At 41.2% G+C, this 23,178-nt stretch overlaps 1 protein-coding gene across 15 annotated transcripts in view; it reads right to left on the reverse strand.

Annotated features, from left to right (window-relative positions):
- Positions 1–23,178, reverse strand: part of ADGRL3 (adhesion G protein-coupled receptor L3) — a 515,791-nt gene that overhangs the window by 312,626 nt on the left and 179,987 nt on the right. For all 15 annotated transcript variants that reach the window (XM_051790785.1, XM_051790777.1, XM_051790772.1 and 12 more), the window contains exon 3: positions 21,254–21,493. In XM_051790785.1, coding sequence (XP_051646745.1) covers positions 21,254–21,308 — 55 coding nt within the window. In that variant the 5' untranslated portion in view covers positions 21,309–21,493. The remainder of the gene's footprint in view (positions 1–21,253; positions 21,494–23,178) is intronic.

The raw sequence follows: 23,178 nt of genomic DNA on the forward strand, positions 1-23,178 counted from the left end.
ACAAGGTTGCATTTTCAAACAGCAATAGCAAATTTGAGATTTCTGAAATAAGAGGCGGAAGAAAATGCTCATCAAGAACACATCGAGGCCCAAATCAGCATATAAGGGCAGCTTAAGTCTTTAGCAATTAGGTTGAAATAGCACAATATCCAGCCACCAAAATCACAAGATGTCACATCAGATGTCTGCTGTTACAGCTCCTTCATTCTCATCGCTAGCTGACCCAATGATAAAGCTTAGGTGGGCACTTGTACACACATATGGACTGTGCCTCTCCAAAATGCAGGCACACAGGTCTGATGAGTTCCTGGAAAAGACAGGAGACAGGTGAGACAAGGGCTCCCACTCTGGGAGATGCAAGACCCCAAGGCTGTGTGTTTCTGAAAAGTCATTCACATGTGATTTTAGTAACTGTGTATAACCTTCCACCATAATATCCACAATCGGTGGTGGTGTTTGTGTTCATTACTTAAGTTTAGATACAAAACATCATGAGATGCTGTAATTCCATTTTCAGACAGTTTTACCCTGAACATTAAACATTATTCAGCTTATAAAAAAAAAAAAATCAGTTTAGCACAGTCATCTTAAGGGACTTGCACATTTTAATTAGGCTAAAAAGTAGACTATAAATCAAGGCCTTTTTTGAGGCATTCTAAAAAAAGGCACAAAAATGTTCCATTCTTTATTTGACTGAAGTGCACATTGTACTAGAGAGTTACTGAGAGTAAACAAGAGTAACTGAAATCAGTCTCCTGCTAATTTTCATAATCTGTAGTAGAACACTTCTCTAATTAATAATAGACTTCTAGAGACATCTATGTTGCCAAATACACACATCCTGCACTCCTTTACCTTTCTGACATCTCTCCTCAGTGCTGATGTACAAGGTGCTTTCATACCTTTTTTTTTCCTCCTATAAGTATGTTAGTATTTAAAGCCTGGATTTTTCCATAAGTCCTTAGATTCCACACCACTGTTTTTGAGTCTACATTAGATACCAATATTTCAAGACTGAGAAAGTCAGTAACAACAATACAATTCTATATTTGGATACATACTGAAATAAATGTACTTTGCAGCCCGTTGTACCATAGAATTTGGAGGAAATAATACATTTATATATATATATATATATATATATATATATATATATATATATAAAGTATATTATTACTCAGGTTTGAATTTTTCCATCTCTAAAGTCTACAGCTTAAATGGATTGCTTACATGCTAGCAGCTGTCAGTTGACAAAACAGTCCAAGTCAGTCAAAGCTATCTAGTGTACCATGGAAGAATACATGTGTGCCTTTGGTACCCATAGACACTAGAGATCATTGCTCATACACTGCATGTCATGAGAGCTTTGGGACCCTCTCCTGCTCCCCCATCCATTCTTCTGGCTAAAAGTCACTCTGGCCAACTTTGTCTTACAACGGGTCTAGAAGAATCCTAAAAAGTGAAGGGCAAATAACCTCATAAAATATGAAACCCACCAAAGATGAGGTATGTGCATGCTTGCTGTCTCTTTGCCATGAGTATGACAGGACATGCTGTTCTTGTGCTTGTAAAACCTGTCTTCCTGCACACAGCAGTCTCAGCAGCCAAGACTGAAAAATAATCTGCCTAGCAAGCAAAAAAAAAAAAAAAAAAAAATTTACTTTTGCTCCTCAGATGTATTTGATTCTAGCTACTGCCCAGTTATAATCTATTTATTGTCTTCCACCACGTAGCACGCTCTGAGCTGAAGAAAGAGTTGCCTTCCAATCTCCATTTGTTATTTATATGTTCGGCCTGCCTTCGCTCTAGCTCCCCCAAAACCTGCTATACGCTGACATCAGCAAATGGCAAACACTAGTAGGTGGCAGTGTTCATTTACTAAACTACCCCATGATGTCAAATCAACTGAATGTGTTCAAGTGTTGCCCACATCAGCTCAGGTCTAAATTTAAAAGCATTTGCCTCACCCTCCTAAGACAGGCAATTTCATTTCATTTTAATTTATTTTAAAATCCTGTAATCTCTCTCAAAGCTCATCACTTTTCCTAGCTGTTCCAGCCCCCTGACCCTGCTCAGGTTTCTGCCACACGTACCAGCACAGCCCCTCAAGGAGCAGCAAGAGCAATAAGCAAGAGAGTAAGGGGCACACCGACGAAGAGAAGGAAGGCGGCGAGTCAGGAAAAGAGAAGGAGCTTGAAAAGCAACTGCAGACTTAGGATTTGTGCATTAAAGAATCCAGTCCTACCAGCTCTGTAAGGAAGATTTTCCTATTTCTTAACTGCATTCACTATCAACTTCATCTTTACAGATGAAACCATTACTCATGTAACCAGGGTTAAAAAAAGATACAGGCAGTCCCACCAAAGTCGACTCACTCCACTGACCCCAACCCACACACAAACTTAGCTGTTATTTAGTTAAAGAGTAGCATGAATTGCACAAGAAGCAAACAGGAAAGCAAAACAACACCTACTGTGAGAGACAATTCACAGTAACATTCACAATAACAGTTTTCTTAATAAGCACATATTGAGTGTCTCCACCAAACCTCAGACAACAGCTGGCTCTGATGAGAAAAATCACGCTGGAGTAGAAAGAATGTCACACCTCAAAATAGAAGGGTTTTTATTATATTTTTTTTTAAATCATGAGTAAAGTGAATTATTCCATCCTTGAAAGTTTTCAGCATTTTTATAGTGTCTTTAACGTCAAGAATTGCAGAAACTACTTGCATCTTCACAGGGATCTATGTGCATACACTGTTTCTGACAGAGACCCTGCTTGCTATTGAACTAGCCGATCCAAAACAAGGGAAATACTTCATAAAAGCCATTAATGGCAGAATTTACTAAAAATAAATATTTTTCCCAGGTGATTTTCTTGGATACACCTAAATATCATTGTCCATAGAGGCAGAAAGAGAGTAAGGGATAGCTTAGACTTTAGCAAGTGCTAGAATACAGTGAACAAGGTCAGGTTTAGCTGTTTTTATCTCAGTTCCTTGGGTAAGGGTATCCCTGGTACCAGATGCCTCTCCCATCTCTAGTGATGCACACAGAGACAAGCTGTTGCTCCTATTTAGATACCACTCTAGTCACCAAGCAAAAAAGTATCACCTAGAGCAAGGAATGACACCAAAAGAGTGTTATTCTGAGAAGGACTGCCTCCTCAATTTATCATCATCCAAAATCAGTCAGAACAAACAGGAAGTCCTTTTTGAAAATAAATGGATTAATCAATGAAAAAATAAACCCTCTGAGTTCAGGTGAAAAGGGAGAAAGGATTGCCAGGGCACTAGAATTTTAGAGCTGTTCTTTGCCTTCTCTCCTACCTGGAGATCATCCAACGAGAAAGCACCTGGTGACCAAGAAGGGTCCCACATGAAGCACACCCTGGTGTTTTCAGAAATCAATCCCCATCCAGTGCACGGTGCAGTGCCCATTCATGCTGATTGCTGTGCAGCATTCCCAAAGGTAGATTTACAGCAGTACTGTTGCAATTCCTTGCTTCCCTCTCACAGCTAAATGACCTTTGGGAGAGACTGCAGCTTTAACCACAATTGTGAAAAATTACTTTCTTAGGAAAGTTAAGACATTCCCTCCTCAAATTCTTTACTGTAACTTCTGCTTTTCACTTACTAAAATACTGGTCACATCTAGAAGTGCCAACTCTAAAGTTTCAGTACATATCACGTAAGAACACTACACTGTTACCAAAAAAGGAGAGCTGCCTACATTTCAGATGCATTTGCTCAGAACCCCCATGTGAAGTTGTCAAGTGGAAACCACTGCATCCATAAAAATCTAGTGGAGAGACTTTTGCAGGGAAGATAAAACAGTTGATCATTCCACCACCACAGAGCAAATGGAAATAGCAACAAATGACGAAGAGGAATAGACACTGGCACTAGGAAGATCAAACTAAATGAAAAATGAAACATGCTAGAAACTACCTAATCTGCCAAGATGTTGTGCTAGATACTCCACAATTATCCAGGAGCAGTCTTTGGCTCTTTAGAGTACAAGAGTGATAAAGTTAGATCACCTCAGCAGTGGGGGTTATATAGTCAGATTCACCATGCCAAGGACCCAAGGACATTTGGATTTTAACATTTCTCATTTTTTCATTATTGCCTTTACAGATCTAAGCTTGTACTAGCAACAGAATTAAAAGCAGAATAAAATAAAAATAGCACAAGATACACATACTAACAGTACCAAGCATATCCAGAAGGTACATAGCAGATCAGGTGTCTGCATTGCAAATCAGCATTGATATGTTCTACATACATGACATTTAAGGCATTCAAGTTATGATCCAGAGGGAATACAAAAGCAGTCTCAAAGAACATTATTCTTTTTCTACTCTATGATTTTTTTTGAGTGTTGCCAATTAGTCTGGGAAAATTTCCATATGATCAACTGAACAGAAAATGGAATTTGTCTGAAAAAAAAAACCAAATGCTGCATATAAATACATTCTGGTATTTAAAAAAAAAAAAAAAAAAACCACACCAAAACCTGAGAGGGTTTATTTTTTAAAAAGACAAGAACTAAAGTATCAGTTTACCGCTAATTCACTGTGCTGCAAACTCCCACCTAAATGCAAATAAATGCTGTGTCCTTTAGGTCAGGTAAATGAAAAGCATTCTACCAATACAAGGCATCTGTCAAATTTTCAATATAGACATTAAAAGCATTTGAAAAGTAAATCTGAAACCCCAGACTGAAACAACACTGTGCTTTTAATTTAAACACAATACACTGCATGGTTATTATTAAGCTCTTCACTCACAGCGTAATTTAAGGTCCATTTTGATATTCTGTTTGGAAAAAGGTGTCAAATTAAGGAAAGTGCTGTCAAGTGCAGAAACTTTGTGAAAATGAAGTCCTATCTGTAATAGCATCCTTATAGGGTTTTAGTTCAACAGCATTTTTACATAATTCTAACGGAGCCATAGCATTTGCTTCACAGACCCCCATCTCTATGAAAAGACTTCCACAGCATCCTTATTCCCTTCAGCCACAAATGCTGTTGACAGATTACACGCAGTTACCAGCTTATACTACAAAACACAACTCATGCTGTAATGGCCATGTGAAGCACGTGGCTGTACAAGTTCTCTAGACAGAACCTGCCTGGTTACATTAATAGCCCACACTTCCCTTAGTGCTGACTTCTGACATTGAAAGCCAAAGAGGACTACAATCCCTACAGTTCTCCTCAACCTTGCTACTACAGAGAAGGGGAAGATGTTGGGCCAGCAGATGCCATCCACACAAGGAAGCCGCAGGCAGCCACAAACCAACTGCATACCAGAAGGGATGATTTTGCCTGTTCTGTCTTGCTCTCCAAGGATATTGAAGCTAATAATAAGCTTGCAGATCATGTCTGCTGCACAATGTCCCCCTAACCACTTTTAGCCTGTTGTCCTTTCGGAAACCTGTCTGGTAAAAAGGACAGAGCATAAATAATACAACTTCTCCAAGTTTTATGAAAGTAAGGAGCCTAGCGGTGGAGACACTCCATACTAGCTTCTACAATGAAGCCAAGAACCTAAAATAGAAATCAGTCTCTATTATTTCCTTTGCCCATGAAACAAGCTGTCCTTTAGGAGTGATAAAGTTTGTTTAACTAGTAACTCACCCAAGGACCGCCACAGAAATTTCTTCCTACTATTTTTTGGAAGTACAGGGACTGACAAATTTTCTGACTTATCAGGTCATTCTGCATTGGACACAGGTATACCAGGCAAAGAGTTTCCTGATGTCAATGTATGATGTGTACTTAAGTTGCAAGAGAAGAGTTAAGATGCCTTCTTATGTTCCTTTCCTCCTGCTAAAGGGATAGATTGCAAGTGCCACGTCAACAATCCTAGCCATCTCATAAGGTCCTACTCAAGTAATAAATTATTTACTACAGTTCCTTTGAAAAGGAGGTAACTAGTTAACTGGCCATCAATTAATACTCAGCAAGGAACAATACAAAGAGAGGAACTGTTCTGGACAGCACAGATCTTGAAACAAAGAGTGCTTTTAAACTGGATACCTCTGTATTCAAGCCAGTATCGTGCTTCACTGAACATCTATTTTAATACATAAACAGTTACATTTACTAGCAAGACATCCTGTTGACACCTATTCAATCCTGCCCTACTTTGGCATGACAGCCTTTTGCGTTCTGCAGGGTTCAAGTGAGTGCTCAGATATATTCAAAGGATCATAATGCAATGTATTTGAGGGCATGAGGCAAAAGCTTTGTTTCCCAGAACAAAATCTGAAGGGCAGCATCCCCTCGAGGATGTCACAAACAGAGTTACCCTGGAGACAGCCTCTGAGGAACAGTGACAATCCTCCATAGACAAGATGATCTGTTGGGTTGGTATTTTAAGTAGTGGGATGGGTGTTGAGTTTCCCCGCTCCTTGTTCGTTAAGCACGAAGGGAATGAAGGTGAGAGAGGGAAAAATAATGTTAGTAAGTTATTTAAGAATGTTTACGATGAGAAAAGTCTGTCACTCCCTCTCCTACACAATAGTATTATTTTACTGTCAGGAAATACACGGTTTTCACAGTTCGTTGCCATTCTTGGAATGATTTTCTCCTAAACATTGCTTTGAGCTCTAAAATCTAACAAAAGTGGAACTTGATCAACCTCTCTGCTCAAGAACTGAGGAACTTGAAGTGTCTGTACCCATGGTCTCCATTTTACACAGCTTAACTTGCCAGGTCAAGTCCAGCACCTCCTCTCCTTGCCTGCTGAGGGAAGGTGAGCTGCTCCAGGAAACGCATTTCAGACAAGGAGCCCAACCAGGAGAGAACACAACACACACAGTCATGGGATATGCAACTCACCTGAGGCATCACAGCAAACTCTGAGTCAAGATAGATTTTTTTTTTAATGTTATCAAAGCCAGGTATTCAGCTTTATAAACAAACATTCACTCAGACTTGTCCATTAAAAATACCTTTCATTACTATTACTTTTCAGCTCTAATTAGGTCTTTCCCCACAGCTTTAACTAGTATTTCTGTTGCTTTCCAGGTAGTATATCTGGCTACTATCCATCTTATTTGTGTATTTAGCTTTACATATAATGCTGTAGAGGTGCAAGCATTATCACTATATAACCGCCACTAAATATATTTATAAAAAGTAAGGAACGTTTGACAGTTACCACATCCATAAGATATTCAGATTGCCATATCCCAGTGTAAACAAGGAGGGGAAAAAAAAAATCAGACACTGTAGCGAAGCATACTAAAATGGTCATGGCACCTTAAAGTGGTTGTGAGACTAACTCTCACAGAGGTTTGTAATACACAGATTCCATTGACTTGTAAGTTTATCCTTTTTAATTCAATGCATTTTCATGAATGCTAGAAAGACTGATCTCATCTCCTTATACCAATTTTTCTGTGCCCTAAGCTTCTCACCATAATAGCGTTCCAGAGTGATATTGGATACACCAGCCCTCCTCAAAAGTTATTCTTGATTGCATTTTGCCAACTGGCCAACAAGGGATAATGAAATTCAACATGTAAGCATTCCCCCAAGAGCTGGAGAATTTCACATCTGTCATATATTTACTATCCAAAAAGAAAGGCACTGTATTTGTGCAAGCACCAGGGCTCTGAGAAACAGGGCTGTCACCAGATGTTCCACAGCTGAGAGTCTGTGTAGCCTCAAGAAGTGAGGCTAATCAGTGCAGGCCCTAAGTAATTAAGTTACTGTGCTTTGCAGGAACTGCTGGCTGGTTAGAGGAGAAAGACCACAATTCAACACCCCAGTGAGAGAAAGGCAGAAAGAGCTCAGATATTATATAGGTGAATGGGGGACAGCCAAAATTACCAGGGCAAAGAATGTACAGGACAAAAGGGGAATCCACATCAAGCCAGACATCAAAATAGAGCAGTCCCACCTTCTGGGGCCTGCTAGGAAGATTTTTGGCACCAGTGTCACAAATCACAGCACACAGTAAATAGTCTAAACCATTTGGGTTTCTACTAAACAGCATTCCCAACCTCGTTTTTAATTAAGTTCTCCAAGGACACTAAACAGAGACTATAGGCTCATCCATTTTGTGCCTCATCTCCTTCATTTTATTGTCCTTCACGTCTTTAATCAAAAGCTCCTGTGAAATCAGGTATGCAATATGAAACAAGGATTGTAGCTGTCAGGATGCAAGGACGTGCTTGCAGTGCCTCATGACAACTGCTCTGTGTCTGGAGAGGTAGAAGTGCTAAAGAAGCACCAAAACAACTTCTCACGAATAAGAGCTCATCAGCTCCCAAAATTTATGTCCAGGCCTGTTTTGTCATACAAAAGCATAAAGGTAAGCAAGTATTTTTTATAACTGTCTGATATTGTAATACATGACTTTCATGCACTTTTGTCATCAGGGCTCAGAAACTCTAAGGTGTCTGCTGATGATACAAATTCATTATGTATTTGGTATGGGGCCAAGAGGCCAATTTTTTTTTGTTTTGTTTCCAATCAAATTAAGGAAAACAACTAAACATTATTAGATTTTCTAGTCCTCAGAATTCCCACCGGGTTATATCTAATAGTAAGATTTTTAATTGCACATGCCTATAAGATTACCAATTGCAATTACAGGTTGGATTTCATGTCATGACAAAGACATGAAGGCATGTCAAATGTTCCTTGCATTATTCCAAGTTTAGATAGATCATCTCTCTATAAGCTTATTTATATATACAGTATGAAAATATATACAGTATGAAAATTATATTTTAAGCACATACACACATTCTTGTATATAAATACACGCAGTCAAAAATAAAATCAAGTGGCCTGGATTTTCCTACAACTATTAAAAGTAGGCATTCTTCCTTAAAAACATACTACAAATTACATACACATAGGATTGAGCAGCAATGCTTGAGGTGATAAACAGAACCTGACCATGAATCGAATCTGTCTTTCAGAGTAGAGCTGTGCCTCCACTGGAGGAACAAAGGGGACACCTACTTGCAAGAACACCTGTCAGCCCCAGTGCCAGATGCCCCGCTCCAGCAGAGGAGCAGAGATGGTAGAGAGAGGGAGATGATGTCTTCTGAGAAACACACAGCAAGCAACAGTTGGCAGGGTTACCACCAGCCCCTGGCTTTGTGGAGGACCACCCTGGCTTTCCCTGCCTGCAGAGACAGTGCCACACGGGTTTGTTCATCCACATCTTGAACTGGAAAGGCGCTAAGTTCCCAGCTCCACTCCAACCTGACACAACCAGCGCAGCCAAACTGCCTTGCTTATAAACCAACACACGCATTTCCCCTTCCATTTCCCCTTCCACTCCGCTACAGAGAGAAGTGCTGCACAAGACAGACGTACCAAAGCCAGCTTCCTTTTGTCATCTGCTCTCCTGATACTAAATCAGCCCTTACCGTAGCCTCCAGCATCTCAGCAATAGAAACAAAACACTGAATTAAAAATTCGAGACAAATCTTCAGCAACAAGGCCTCCACAGTGGAGAAAAAATTGAAAAAAAATTCTCATTTAAATCAGCAGCACAGATGAACTTCTAATTGCTCCTAGAAGAGCTTGCAGGGTATCAGTCTCCCAAGACAATAAGGACCACGTGCAACACTAGCTCTTAGGGTAGGGTAGCTGCCCACAATCTAGTGAGCTCACTGCAAGCACTAATATTTGAGAGATTAGCCCAGGGTACAGCCCAGCTTTTCCCCACTGGCCTAAGCAAACCACATGGAATCGCCAACTTGCCATGGGATTTGGATCAGACCCCAACTCCTCAGTATTAAAATGCAATTTATGATTCAACATTCTGGAGATTTAAGAACAGGTGACAAATTAGACTGAGCTTCTAAAATCAGGCAGGCATCTCACTTTCTACATATTATGGTACAGGAGGGAGTAACAATAACCAAATTACCTATTTCTAGTCCTCATCTCTTCCTCTGCCCACTCTAACACACAGACTGTCTTGAGAAGGATGTTTAGTGTCCATGAATCTTACATAAAACCAATTTACACCTCAGGATGTATAGCAAGGCAGCCAACACTATCAGGCACTGCAGAAAGCAGCCCAACACAGCAAAGTACGAGGAAATACATAAAAGTAGATCTTGCTCTGGTTACAATTCCTTGAGTTCATGGGGTGCATTCCATATTGCACTGTAACTAAAAACTAAAACCAGCCTAGGCCTACACTCTCTACAATGGGCAGATTGCAGCATCTGTGTGGTGTTGGCTAAAAACCCACTGCACATCCCACAGCTTGGAGCAGAATCATGACAGAACACGGATGGTCCTGCCAGGCACTGGGAGGGATATTCAGGGGAGGCTGCCCGGCACAAAACCATTTCATGAAATCAGGGAAATTCAAAGTAAGGAAAATCTTCTGAACTCTCTGACATGCTTTTAATTTCTTCCCTTACCAGAGCATCTTTCCCAGATGATGAGCTGCTCACTGAGCAGAAGGAAATGCCTTCCAAATTCAAATAAAACCACATTACCAAACATACCCAATTCAAGAAATCACAATCAGTAAAGGAAATGACTGAACAATAGTGAATATACCATGGGGTAATAAACATCAGACAGCTCTAGCATTCATTTAACATGACTGTGGCGTTGATAAAATGGATATTACAGATTTCTTGTAGGGAATCAGCAGTTTTGTTTGCAATAAAGACCTTCTTGCTGTTTTCACTGGGCAAAGGATGCTCTTCCTTACAGGAAAACATCAGGTCTGCCCAGATCTTGTGGGAGTAGGTTAGCAGCAACTGAGGGAGAGGTGCAAGAATGAAGGTGGCCATAATTCATCCCCTCACTGTCACTTTTTTCTCATTTTAGCTTAAATTACTTCAAAATGCCCATCTTAAATGTATGAGGGAACTAGGGCCAGAAAACCCTCAAAAGTAATTATTTTTTTATGCAACTCCAATGGTTTAAGCTTAGCTGAAGTTACTAGGAAAAGAAACAGAAATGACAATCCACTTGTGGGCATGTTCACATCCAGAAGAGAGGTGCTACAGCTGCATGGGAAGGATAGGCATATCAAGCTTTTGCACTTAAAAAAAACCCTGGCCACTGCTGAAAAGGATGGCTCTGCCCTAGCATTATGCAGTTACTTTGTCTGTGAAGCTGTCTTCAGGTACTGCGCTTCTCCAGGTATTGGGGAATAGATGCATGACCCTATCCACCAAACCCCTTTACTCAACCCAGAACAGCAGGATCTCTCCAACCCCTGGTAGTTTACTGTCATCTTCACCACATAATAGCTTTATCTGGAAGTTTAGCATCAACAAAGTAGGTGCAATTAGCAATTAGTCAAATAAGTCTTCATTTTTCCACTGAGGTAATTACGCAATAGGTGAAAACAGAAGGAATGGGTGGGCAGTTATCTCCCCTATTCATCAGGATAAGGAAAGTGAAGCTGCTCACTTCTGCTCCTCTTTCTTTACTGCACCAGCCTTGTTCAACCTCGTCTTCCCCCAGACCAGTCACTTTGGAGTATCTTGCATGTCCAGGAAGACACAGGACAAGGTGTCTTCTCACATGTAGACAGCTGCAGATGTGAAAATATTCCTGGTGCTTCGTGGTACATCTGGGTATTGGATAAGGGATGACTGTATCCATATCAGTCAGCTTTGATCCACTACAATTTTCAGTCCTAGTTGCTTGGGATTATAAACTCCAAAAGGATGTATAAAAAAAAGATTATTCTGATATGTTTATTTGGAAAAGTCAGGCAATCTTTTTAATTTTATTTTTTGTTAAGTATTTACATCTAATGCCAAACCATAGTAATTGCATCACAAACACTTCCTGCTTACATGGAAAATCATCCGGGTTTTTCATTGGGATGCTATAATATTTTTAAGACCAATATATCCACCAGAGGTGAAATGGAGCCCTGGCGTCATCAATATCCTGATGAGATAGAACTTGTTGAGAACACAAGTAAAACTTATTCAGTAGGTTCTTTCCTTGAAAGAACCTGCTTTTAATTGCTAGTCCTTACTTATTCCGTGCTTATCTATGACAAGGACTAGTCAGGAACAGGGCTATCTAACAGCTCTTACTAACCAGGGACTACTACAGAAGAAACACAAATGGATCAGTGTCAATGAATAAACTCAACATCCTCCTGAATCCCAACTGAAAGCCAGGCACTGCCTCAGAGAGCCTGTCATCACAACAAAGGGTGTCCCAAACACATGGCTGGTTGCTTTTCATTCATATCTTTAAAAACAATTCATTGGGAAAAGGGTTGTGCCTTCATGAGCTTTGACTTTTGTCTTCAACAAAAAAGAAGAATATTAAAGCTTTGTAGAAAGACAGAGAGAAAGAAATATTGCAAAAGATTTTTAAGGCATTTATGGCCCTCTTGTTTTTCCTCTCCAGTACCACTCGAACTGTTTCCAGGTTGGCTTATTTTTCCCCAACACGCAGCAGAGCAGGCATACCAGCTTGGTCCCTCTGATGCTCTTCCAAACTACTGCCAACAAACTGTCTTGTCTATTTGCTCAGCACTCACTAGGACCAAAACCAAATGCACTGGCCATAATAAGAGTATTTGACGTGTGCATTTTTATAGTTTGAACTGGAAGAAGATTGGAAGGTTCAAGACACTGGTTACAAGCTAAGGTTTCCAGATCAAATCAAGACTAGGTCAGAAACAAAGAAACCTAGTCATCTGACTTAGCAACTGCTTGGCAGCTGATACAAAATAAATAGTTAGAGTTAGGTCAGCTTTTTAGACAGCAGATGTCTGCACCACAACACCCATTCATTACTTACAGTTAATAACTACACAAATATAACTTTTCATGATTCAACAAAACTCCTCATTGCCTAAAACTACTTACCCCTCTTTGTGACAAGCTCTGAGTTGCACTTTTCAATTCTGTTTTTTAAGAGAGTAACTTTTCTTAAAGAAATTCACTAATAAAAACATTTTTATAATCACAGTAAAATATAATGGGAATTAAATTATAGTACAATAATTCACACCTGACTGCACAGAGGCCATTTGGCCTTCATCTTTGTGTCTGAATGTGCTGGGTGGGAATTACTACACTATAATTCACATGCTGTCACATCTTATGGCTTAATTAACACTTAAAATCAGAGTTAGTCACTAGAGATCAGAAATCAGTTTTGTCAGGAAATGGTCACGAATGGAAGAAGCATCAGAGGTCACAGGTCTGAAAGGTAACAACTTCCCCCTACTGCTGTGAGAGCAAGCACATTTTCTACTGCTGTAGTTCAGAAGGAGACCGACATGCCCTGCTGCTGTACAATGTACATATTAAGAATTATCAAATGGTTAGGGTTGGAAGGGACCTAAAAGATTATCTAGCTCCAACCCCCCTGCCAGGGGCAGGAACACCTTCCACTAGACCAGGCTGCTCAAAGCCCCATCCAACCTGGCCTTGAGCACTTTCAGGGATGGGGCATCCACAGCTTCTCTGGGCAACCTGTTCCTGTGCCTCACCACCATCACAATGAAGAGTTTCTTCCTAATATCTAACCTAACCCTACCCTCTTCCAATTTAAAGCCATTATCCCTTGTCTCATCACTCCATGCCTTTGACCAAAGTCCCTCTGCAGCTTTCTTGAAGGCCTCCTTTAGGTACTAGAAGGCTGTTAGAAGAACTCTCTGAAGCCTTCTCCACACTAAGCAACTCCAGCTCTCTCAGCCTGTCTTTGTAGGAGAGGTGCTCCAGCCCTCTGAACATGTCCATGGCCATTCTCTGGACTCACTCAGACAGGTCCATGTCCTTCTTGTGTTGGGGGCCCCAAATGGGGATGGATGCAATACTCCAGGTGTGGTCTCAGCAGAGTAGAGAGCCAGAATCACTTCCCTTGACCTGCTGCCCACACTGCTTTGATGCAGTCCAGGAAACAATTGCCTTCCTGGCCTGCAAGCCCACGTTGCCGGATAACACCCAGCCTCTAATCCACCAACCCAACAGGGCTGCTCTCAATCCATTCTCCACAAAGCCAGTATTTGTGCTTGCGATTGTCCCAGCCCAGGAGCATCTTGCATTTGACTTTGTGGAACCTCATGATGTTCCCATGGCCCCTTTTCTCGTGCTTGTAAAGGTCCCTCTGGATGGCATTCCATCCTTTAGGCACATCAATGCATCATACAGTTTGGTGTCACCAAGAAACTTGTTGAGACTGCACTTGATCCCTTTGTCTATGCCACTAACGAAGACATTAAATAGCACTAGTCCCAGTATGGACCACTGAGGGTAAAAGATCTTGTTTCCCCTCTGTAGCAGGAAGGTGCTATGAGCAGACGCACTTGCTAAAAACCAAAGTTAAAAAAAAAAAACAAAAACCAACCAACCAACATTACCAGAAAATCGCCTTAAAATCTCCCTCCTTATTTAGTGTGAAATTTAGATGTGAAAGAAGTGGGTCCACACACAGTTCTCTGCACTGCACAATGGCTTAAGCAAGAATTAAATTGCGTATAGTCTTAGCAAGGTTGAATTTCACCTTCTATCAGCTTATAGATTGGTCTGTCATCAGATGGGGAACTTAATACTGCAAATTTTAGTATATCGCTGCTAATGAAAGCACTACAGTACATACACAGAGCAGCCATCCCCTTTTATCAGGAAAAGCCTTCCTCGATCACTTGTTCCACTACAGAAAAGGTGGCATGGCTGCAGGTAATACAAATTGCCAAGAATAGCAAACATTATAAATATTTCAAGGATGATTAATCTTTAAAACATTGAAGTTAGGCAGAAGCCTGGAAGTCAACTTGGCTATTTCACAACTAATAAAACATGTATCTTGTATTTCATTGTGACTATATAAAGAGTATTGTAGTAAAAGGCAATTATCCACCATTCACTAGCTAACATAACACTTGTACAAGTATAAAAGAAACACAGTATGTATTTTAAGCAGTGACAGTATTTCCACTGTATTAAAATAGTAGTGAGGCAAATGTTCAGCTCACATTAAACAGCACTCTGTCACCGAGGACCAGCTTGCTAGCATCATATATTCCCCCAAGATAGATAATGCTGCTTGCTTTAACAGAATCATTGTCACCAGGCAACTACCAGTGCTGTTCAGTAATAAATATTTCCAATGTTCCCACAGAAACTAGCTCGGCATCTGGACCTGCTAATGCCTAGAGAGCTCAGTTTGACCTTGGAGTACCATCTTTTCACAAAGATGCAGCCCCTCACCACAGTTGTCTCCCAGAAGCATTGCAAGGATGGTGCACAAGCTCAGAGGGCGAGAACAGGACAGCACACGAGGCTCTCCTTCCTTGCAGCTACAATGACTTGAAAGGACTTCAAATTTAATTTCCTACTCTGCAAGTGATAAATTAGTTCAGCCCCATCTCAAACTAATTCTCATATAGAGAGACAAGATGGCATCTGTCCCTAAATGCAGGAAGGTCACTTTACAGCTATGTCACAAGTCTCCATAAATAAATTCTCAGAGACAAAGAATCTTTTTTGGAAGTTTAGAATTGGGCCAGCAGCATCTGTAGTACTGCCAGTTTGGTGCTGTCAAGTATCAGCACTAGGCCTTAAGCTTCATAACAATACCAGGCTCCAGGACTTTATAGGCTTTGTCTGAACTAAAATCTATTTTGGCTTAAACTTAGCTCTATCTCCAAAAGTTATTTAAAAACTCTTGCAGAACCTGCAACTTTTCCTAGGATCAGACAACTTTTGCCTAGCCTATCCCAGCTGCAATAGCAAAACTTCTTTAATGTCAGATTGTGCTGATTTTGGCTGGAATAGAGCTAATTTTTTCCTAATAGTTGGTACAGTGCTGTGCTGTGTTGCGGATTCAGTATGAAAATACAGAATCATACTCACACACAAGGCTGAAGGGAAGTAAGCAAATGTCTGTATGGTGCTTAGTTACCATCCAGGCTTAAATCAGGATACCTATTGTTTGTCCTGTCATTTCAGCCAGGTTTTGCTTACATTAGTGCTTAACTTGTTCTGGCTTCAGTTTTGCTTAGTTTTGGCCAAGTGTGTGCTTCTAACCCAAAAATCATACTGTATATCAAGAAAAAGATTAGGAAATCTAAGTAGTCACAACATTGACTAACTAACCCCATGGATTATCAGGGGTGAACAGTGTGCAAGCCATTAACAAATGGGGTTTTTTAAGTTAAAACTTAAAAAATAACCCCAAGCAGCTTCAAGACCAGGAAGAACCAAGATCAACAACTGACACCACACTTTGCTCAAGAAGGAACCAAGATGCAGAAAGCTCACTCTCATGATACAACTACAAGTCAAGAGCTTAGCAGCAGAGGAAACAAGCAGATTGCAATGCCTGTTGATTTTATTGTATTTGTAACAATCTCCAACAGAAACTGGGCAATTTAGATTATTGCTTTATAGTCGGAGTAATAATAGGTGGTTGTTCATTTTTTGATTATACTATTAAAAGAAGTAGGATAACAACAAAAAACTCATTCTTCATTGCCTATTGTGAGATTATGCACACGACACAATCCTTAAAAAATAATTTTCACATGAATAATAATAAAGCAATCTGATAGGATGATAAAGACCTTTGCATACAACAGGCCTTCAGCTCTTTTCCAGAGCCTAAAATAAGTTACTTCTTTGGAGACGTGCAAAATTTCAGCCCACAGCGATCACTGTGGTATCCTTCCTATCCTGCCCTTAACAGCATGCAGCACTGAATCCTTTTATTTCTATTATTACTTTTGTCCAGCAGTCTGGAAGTCTTAAATCTCAACTCTCAGTCACACATAAGCATGACAGCAATGTGACAGAGCAGGTGTACATCTCTCCAGCCTTGCAAACTGAGCTGCTGCCTGTCATGTCCATCCCATTTCAAGTGAACTTTGACAGCGTTCATTTGTGGGTAAAGAGAAATCTGCTTTGTTTGGGGTCAAGGGGAGGAAGGCTGAGGAGGATGAGAACAGCTGCTCATTCTAGAAAACGCCTCCGGGAAATCCACCTGCTACAGGGAAGAGGATCAGTTTGCTCAGGTGTACGTGGGGGTAACACAAGCCAAGGAGCACTCTGAAGGTCCAGACCTTCAGATGCTTTGGGAAAAGCTTCCAAAAGGGTCAAAAAGAAGGCAGGGGAACAAAAGCCCTGTCCATAGCAGAGGCCTTGCAAGGGATGAAAAAGACTTTGCTTTTGCTGTTGTTGCTGATGGTTTTATTTTATTACCTGGTACTGTTGCTTTCTATCTTGGCTAATTCTCTGATTTTGTGTAACATGTTCAGTTTTATGGAACAGATGGATTTACAGGCTTTGCTGTAGCTTAGAAGAGAGGATAGCTTTTGGGGGGCTTCCACACTCCTCCAGGTTGTGTCATATATGCAAATTGTACGCTATTTTCCATTCAAGTCAAAGGCAACAGTAAAGAAAGCATCCACTATTCAAATCTGCTATCATCTCAAGTATTTCACATGGTTTAAAATTTTTGTGATCCAAAGCAGTCTGAGCAAAACACTAGACAGTACCGTGCCTGTGCAGTTAGGATACAGCAGATTAACATCATCACTGAGGAACTGCAAGGGCTCATGACTTTTTCCCCTTTTATGATTTCTACAGCTTATCAACAAGATGACATTGTACCAGGGCAGTATTCTGGAAGATTACTTTTCATCTTGCAGATCACTGAAGTATGCACTCTTTGACTCTACACCTGTCATCATGGCCACATCACACACACAATATACTCCAAGAAATGAGATAGCTAAAATAAAAAAAAAAAAGCCCCCTCAAAAAAAAGAAACCACCAAAACAACACCACCACCTCTCCAATTTATGAGATCACTGGTCTAAGAAATCTGTCTATAATGCAACTACCACTACAGATGAAGAGGCCATGTCAGGAAACTCAAAAAGAGAATGAGATGCAGCAAGGTCAGTTTGAAAAAGTAGTCTGTATCAATTCCAGCAATCACTACAGGACAGGAATCATTCCAGATCATGAAACAGGAACTCAAATGCTTTGTGTCCTGTTAAACATAAATTATGAATGCTTTCTGCATGCAGTGAAAAGGGATTACTAAAAGGGAAAATAAAAACAACAAAAAAAAAAAGCAGGGCTTAACCGGACTATTTTTATAAGGAAGGTGAGGTTGTGGCATCTGTTTAAACACAAATATACTGTCTTCAGGCTAGCAAAAAAACTCTGCATTGATACCAGTTTGTCATTCGCCTTAGACAGCCTCTTGCAGGCACTTGCAGGGAGAGAGACAACAAGGGAAAGCACCTGAAAGCATCAGATATTCAGTCTCTGATTTCAAAGCCTTGGAAGCCCCATTGGATTGTTCAGTACGACCTTAAATGGAACTTTGAGTTTTACGTGCACGTCCTTCCACGCAGGGGACTGGAGGGGTTTGACTGCCTAGTGCTAGCTGATAGCAAACGTACTCATCGAACATCACACAGTTAAACCTTCTCCCCTCGTTTAGGTACAGGAATGCATCACTCTCAAACAACCAGACACGTGCTCAGTATCTGCTTCCCCCAAGAAAGCAACATGCCAAAGTTCTGAGGTGGAAGCTGCATGCTGGCCACTCTTAGAAATCAAAACAGGGAGAATCAAAACAAGTTCTTCAGCTCAGACCAAAGGTCTTCATTCTCCACTGTTCAAAGGCAGCTGTGAGCCTCTACTGCACTTTCACTGGCAATTTATAGGGATCAGATAACGTGTGTGTTGGGTAGATGTGGATGGTCAGATTTACCACCACTGACTGCTACAACAACCACAGCAAACACCCCGTACCTTTAGTCTGTAGAAGAACATAATGGATAGAAATATTTCCAGGCACCTAGTTTCTGCATCTCTGGCATTTGCTCATCTGTAGCATAATATGGCTCCCAGGATACTTCTGACATTTTCATTTACTGTGACTATCAGGCAGGACTTTCCACCTACAGTGGCACTGAGAATTTAAAACAGAACTGCCAGAGGCATATTTTAAATTGTTAATTGCTTTAACTGTTAATACTGCTTAATTATAAAGATTTACAAAACATTTACCATTTAACTTTCCTGGAGAGGAATGGAGAGCACCTTACCTAATGGCTCTTTTATTCCACCCCAATTGGTCAACTCAGTTTAAATATTCATTCTAATTTTCAAGTCAGTGAAGAGTTTTCCTTGCAGAATGATAGTACAGATAACCTTTGTGCCCAAAGGTGTTATATAAGCAGACATGCTGTGCTCTATAGATATGTTCTGCCAATTACACATATTTCATTTTTTAATCCCCTTCTCTGCTGTAAAATTGTACTCTTTGTCTTACCACATACACAAAGGATCAGTTTGTAAAGCACAAGAAGTCTGATGCGTATTTTAAAAGCAGGGAGTCATGTTATTTACAAACACACTTCCACTGACCTGTAATTAAAATGAGATCCTTGGTGGAGTTCACTTTCCATTTAGGCATTCGGAAAATCAGGCAGCCAGATTTTCTAAAGCTCTGCTCTGAGCATTTAGTAACCATCACCACTAACAGGAGTTCCTGAACCTTTCAAGCACTTGTGAAACCTGGCAGCTTACTTCTGGGGCTTACATTTGGGTTTCTCATACGAAAAGAACCCAACCCCAGACCTCAAAATCTTACTTCAAAGAATTACATGTGTCAGATTTCACTTAACAGTTTTCTGGCTAATAAAAAGACTGATTTTTTTCCTCCTAGAGGTCTGTATTGGGTTTGTATAGTCAAATTTCAGGGGGCTGGGTGAGAGTTACATGGTTTGCTTCTTTGAGAAGTTGCTTGAAGCTTCCCTATGTCTGACACAGGCAATGCCAGCTGGCTCCAGGATGAACCTGCCACTGGCCAAGGCCAAGTCCATCAACAACTGTGGTAGCACCCCTGGGATAACATATTTAAGATGGGGAAAAAGTTGCTGCTACGTGAGAGAAACAGCTCTGCAGACACAGAGGTCAGCAAAGGAGGGGTAGGAGGTGGTCCAGGCACCAGAGCAGAGGTTCAGATTCCCCTGCAGCCCATGGTGAAGACAACAGTGAAGCAGCCTGCCCCCCGCAGCTCAAGAAGGTCCACAGTGGAGCAGAGACCCACCTGCAACCAGTGGAGGAGTCTGTGACCCTATGGAGAGCCCACACTGGGCCATGCTGTGGCCCCGAGGAGAAAGGAACCCACTCTGGAGCAGGTGTGCTGGCAGGACTTGTGACCCTGGGGAGGAACCCCATGCTGGAGCAAGGGAAAAGCATGAGGGGTCCTCACTGAGGAAGAAGGAGCAGTAGAAACAAGGCGTGATCGACTGAACACAACTTCCATTTCCCTGTCCCCCTGCACTGCTTATGGGGAGGAGGTAGACACAACTGGGAGTAAGTTCAGTTCAGGAAGAAGGGAGGGGTGGGAGGTATTTTTAAGATTTGTTATTATTTCTCATTAACCTACTCCGATTTGATTGGTAATAAATTAGTTCTTCCCCAAGTTGAGTCTGTTTTACTTTTGATGGTAATTGCTGAGGGATCTCTCCCTGTCCTTATCCCGACCAACAAGCCTTTCATTGTATTTTCTCCCCTGTCCAACTTGAGGAGCGGAGTGATAGAGCAGCTTTAGTGGTCACCTGGCATTCAGCCAGGGTCAGCCCACCACAAGCTCATCCATCCCCACAGCAGAGCAGCTGTGCCTGATGCTATTCCCGCAGTTCCCAGCTGCAGCCTGGCTGTGCAGCGTGGTGCTCTACACTGCTGGGTGGGTTACACAGTGTGGCAGGCTAAAGCAACACTCTTGGTTGTGGTTCCTTTTGGTGCAGAGTCACTGAGCCTATGGGAGCCTCAGTCTTTCAGCAGAGCACAGACATATCCACTGCAGTGCATGAAATCACAGCCCAACATGACGGTGAGTAAAATCCCACCCTGGAGTTGTGTCTAAAGCAGGACATGCAGCCCCTTCACTGAGCAGTATTCACAGAAAGGAAATTCATTTCCATGCAGAAGCCAGGAGAGACAATCCCAGTGACACACAGCCAATAGAGCAGACTTAGGCATGGAGGAAGACAATCTGCCTTAACGTAGCAGCTAAACCCAGTAACAGAAATCTTTATGTGTCAGAGTTCTTTGTTTCAGTACTTAACTAGTCATAATGTAGCCTGGGAATTCAAAGACCTGAGGTGGAAGCAGGGAGAGAGAAATCAACATCCTGGAAAAAACCCACACGATTAGGAAAAGACAGACAAAATCCTTGCTATTTTCTCTTCTCTCTTCCCTTCCCACAGGCAAATTTACACCACCTCTCACTCACCATGGGCTATCGGTGTTAAGAGCATTGTGAAGAAGAGCAGCTGTGATGACCACATGACTGTGAAGGAGAGCTTGAAAGTATCCCAGCAAACAAGGGTTCAAACAAAAAGGTGAGAGTCCTCCTGTACTTGCTTCCAACACTTCAACTGTTGGCCTTCAATTCACATCCAAAAATGGGAAAAAAACAATCAAAAATAATAGTAATAAAAAAATCCCACAGCCAGTATCCAGAGTCTGAGACCTACAAATGAGAAAGGAAAAAAATGCAGTTAGTAAAATAACAAGATAGGTGTTTTCAATCAAGTCTTGCTGTGTTTCTTTGCTGCCAGCAGCTGTAAAGGCAAATGTGTCTTCCCCCCTTCCTGGCCCTTCAGATACACGCACATTCCTACATAAAATACGAATTAAAACTTATCCCTGTGCAGAGAGACAGTTTATGCATCTGCTTCCTCTCTCAAACAGTTTTGAACAACAATGCCCACAGATCTAGACAGTCCACAGGCTTTGAAAGCTGACTAGAAAAAACAATTCCATACACATACATGGGACTTTTAATACAGGGGAGGGGGGAGCAAAGAATAAATGCGAGCTCCTGGAAGAGCACAAAGTCACCAAACTGCCAACAAGACAGGTTGCTTCGTCACTCAGTCTAGGCCATTCCTGTGAGCACACATGGGAAGCACAGTGCTTTAGAAGAGAATCCAACTCAGAGCTGTGACAGAGCTGCAGTCCCTGGCCTGCCTCCCCTTTCCCTCGAAACAGAAACCTTTTTTCAATATATGAAACACAGGCACATTAACTCAGCTAGTCCCAATGGAGGGAGTAAGACACCCAAACAACAATCTTAGGCTTTGGCTTTCTCTTTAACCTCCCACACAGTATGTAATGCAGGTGGACACGCTGGCCAAGAATTATCTATGCAAACATCTGCTATATATACTGAACGAGTCAGGCAGAAGCTGAGCCCAGCACCTCCCCAGGTACCTGGGCACTGCACTATTCTGCTAAGACCTTTCACTCTTTTTTGAATTTCTCTCATGCCTCTGCTGCAGAGGCTGACAACAAGATACCAGGCAGTGGGACTAGTAATACGGTTTGGGAGCATTTCCACTGATATGGCTCTTTTCATTTGAAGCATCCTGTGTGGCTTTTAATCTCTGAATCTGGACCAGGCTTTAAACCCGAACAGAGCCTAAAGTCACCCTTATTCTCTAACAAGCCACTTTCTAGTCACTGGCAGTGACTCGCTCCTAGTCAAGCTCTGCAGTTATTTATTGTGGAATTAAAAATAATGATCTCGTCCATCCCACATGCTTACAGGAAAGCACAGGGAAATCTGAATCCATGCTTGAATAAAAACATTCACTCATTTAACTAGAAAACGTATTCCAGCTTTCCATCATTTTAATCTCTCAAGAAGGGTCTAGATGGCCACAGTGACTCAAACTTGGCAGGAAAAAAACAACTATACAGACTTAAACTACGGCATCAGCTTGAGACTTAGCTCCCCACTGACTTTGAAATGATGAGGAAGTATGAGGAATTGAAAAGTACTTTACGTATCTGTTTTGAACTCCTTAGACTGCAGTCTTCACAGCACTGGTCTAATTAAAAGTCTCTCAAAAAATCTCTGATCAACAGAAGTTATTCTTCTCTGAGCAAAGAAGCTGTTTTTGCCAACTTCTGTTCTTGCCCAAAACCCAGTCTGAGCCAAAAACAGTATGAAAAAACTGTGCTGCATGCCATTGTGATGTGGGTATATTTCTGGAAGTCTGGCATGACAAAGTGGCCTTTGTTTTGCTTCCTATCTTTACTGATCAACTAAATCAAACCCCACATTGTTTAGAACTAAAGTCTATAAAGAAGCTGTTTTGAGGGTTTTTTTAATAAATATATCTTTCAGTGCCAAGATTTTATGCTCCCACT

The sequence above is a fragment of the Manacus candei genome, unplaced genomic scaffold (genome assembly GCF_025592945.1).
Source record: "Manacus candei isolate 608988 ecotype Guabito, Panama unplaced genomic scaffold, ASM2559294v1 h1tg000028l, whole genome shotgun sequence".
NCBI lineage: Eukaryota > Metazoa > Chordata > Aves > Passeriformes > Pipridae > Manacus > Manacus candei.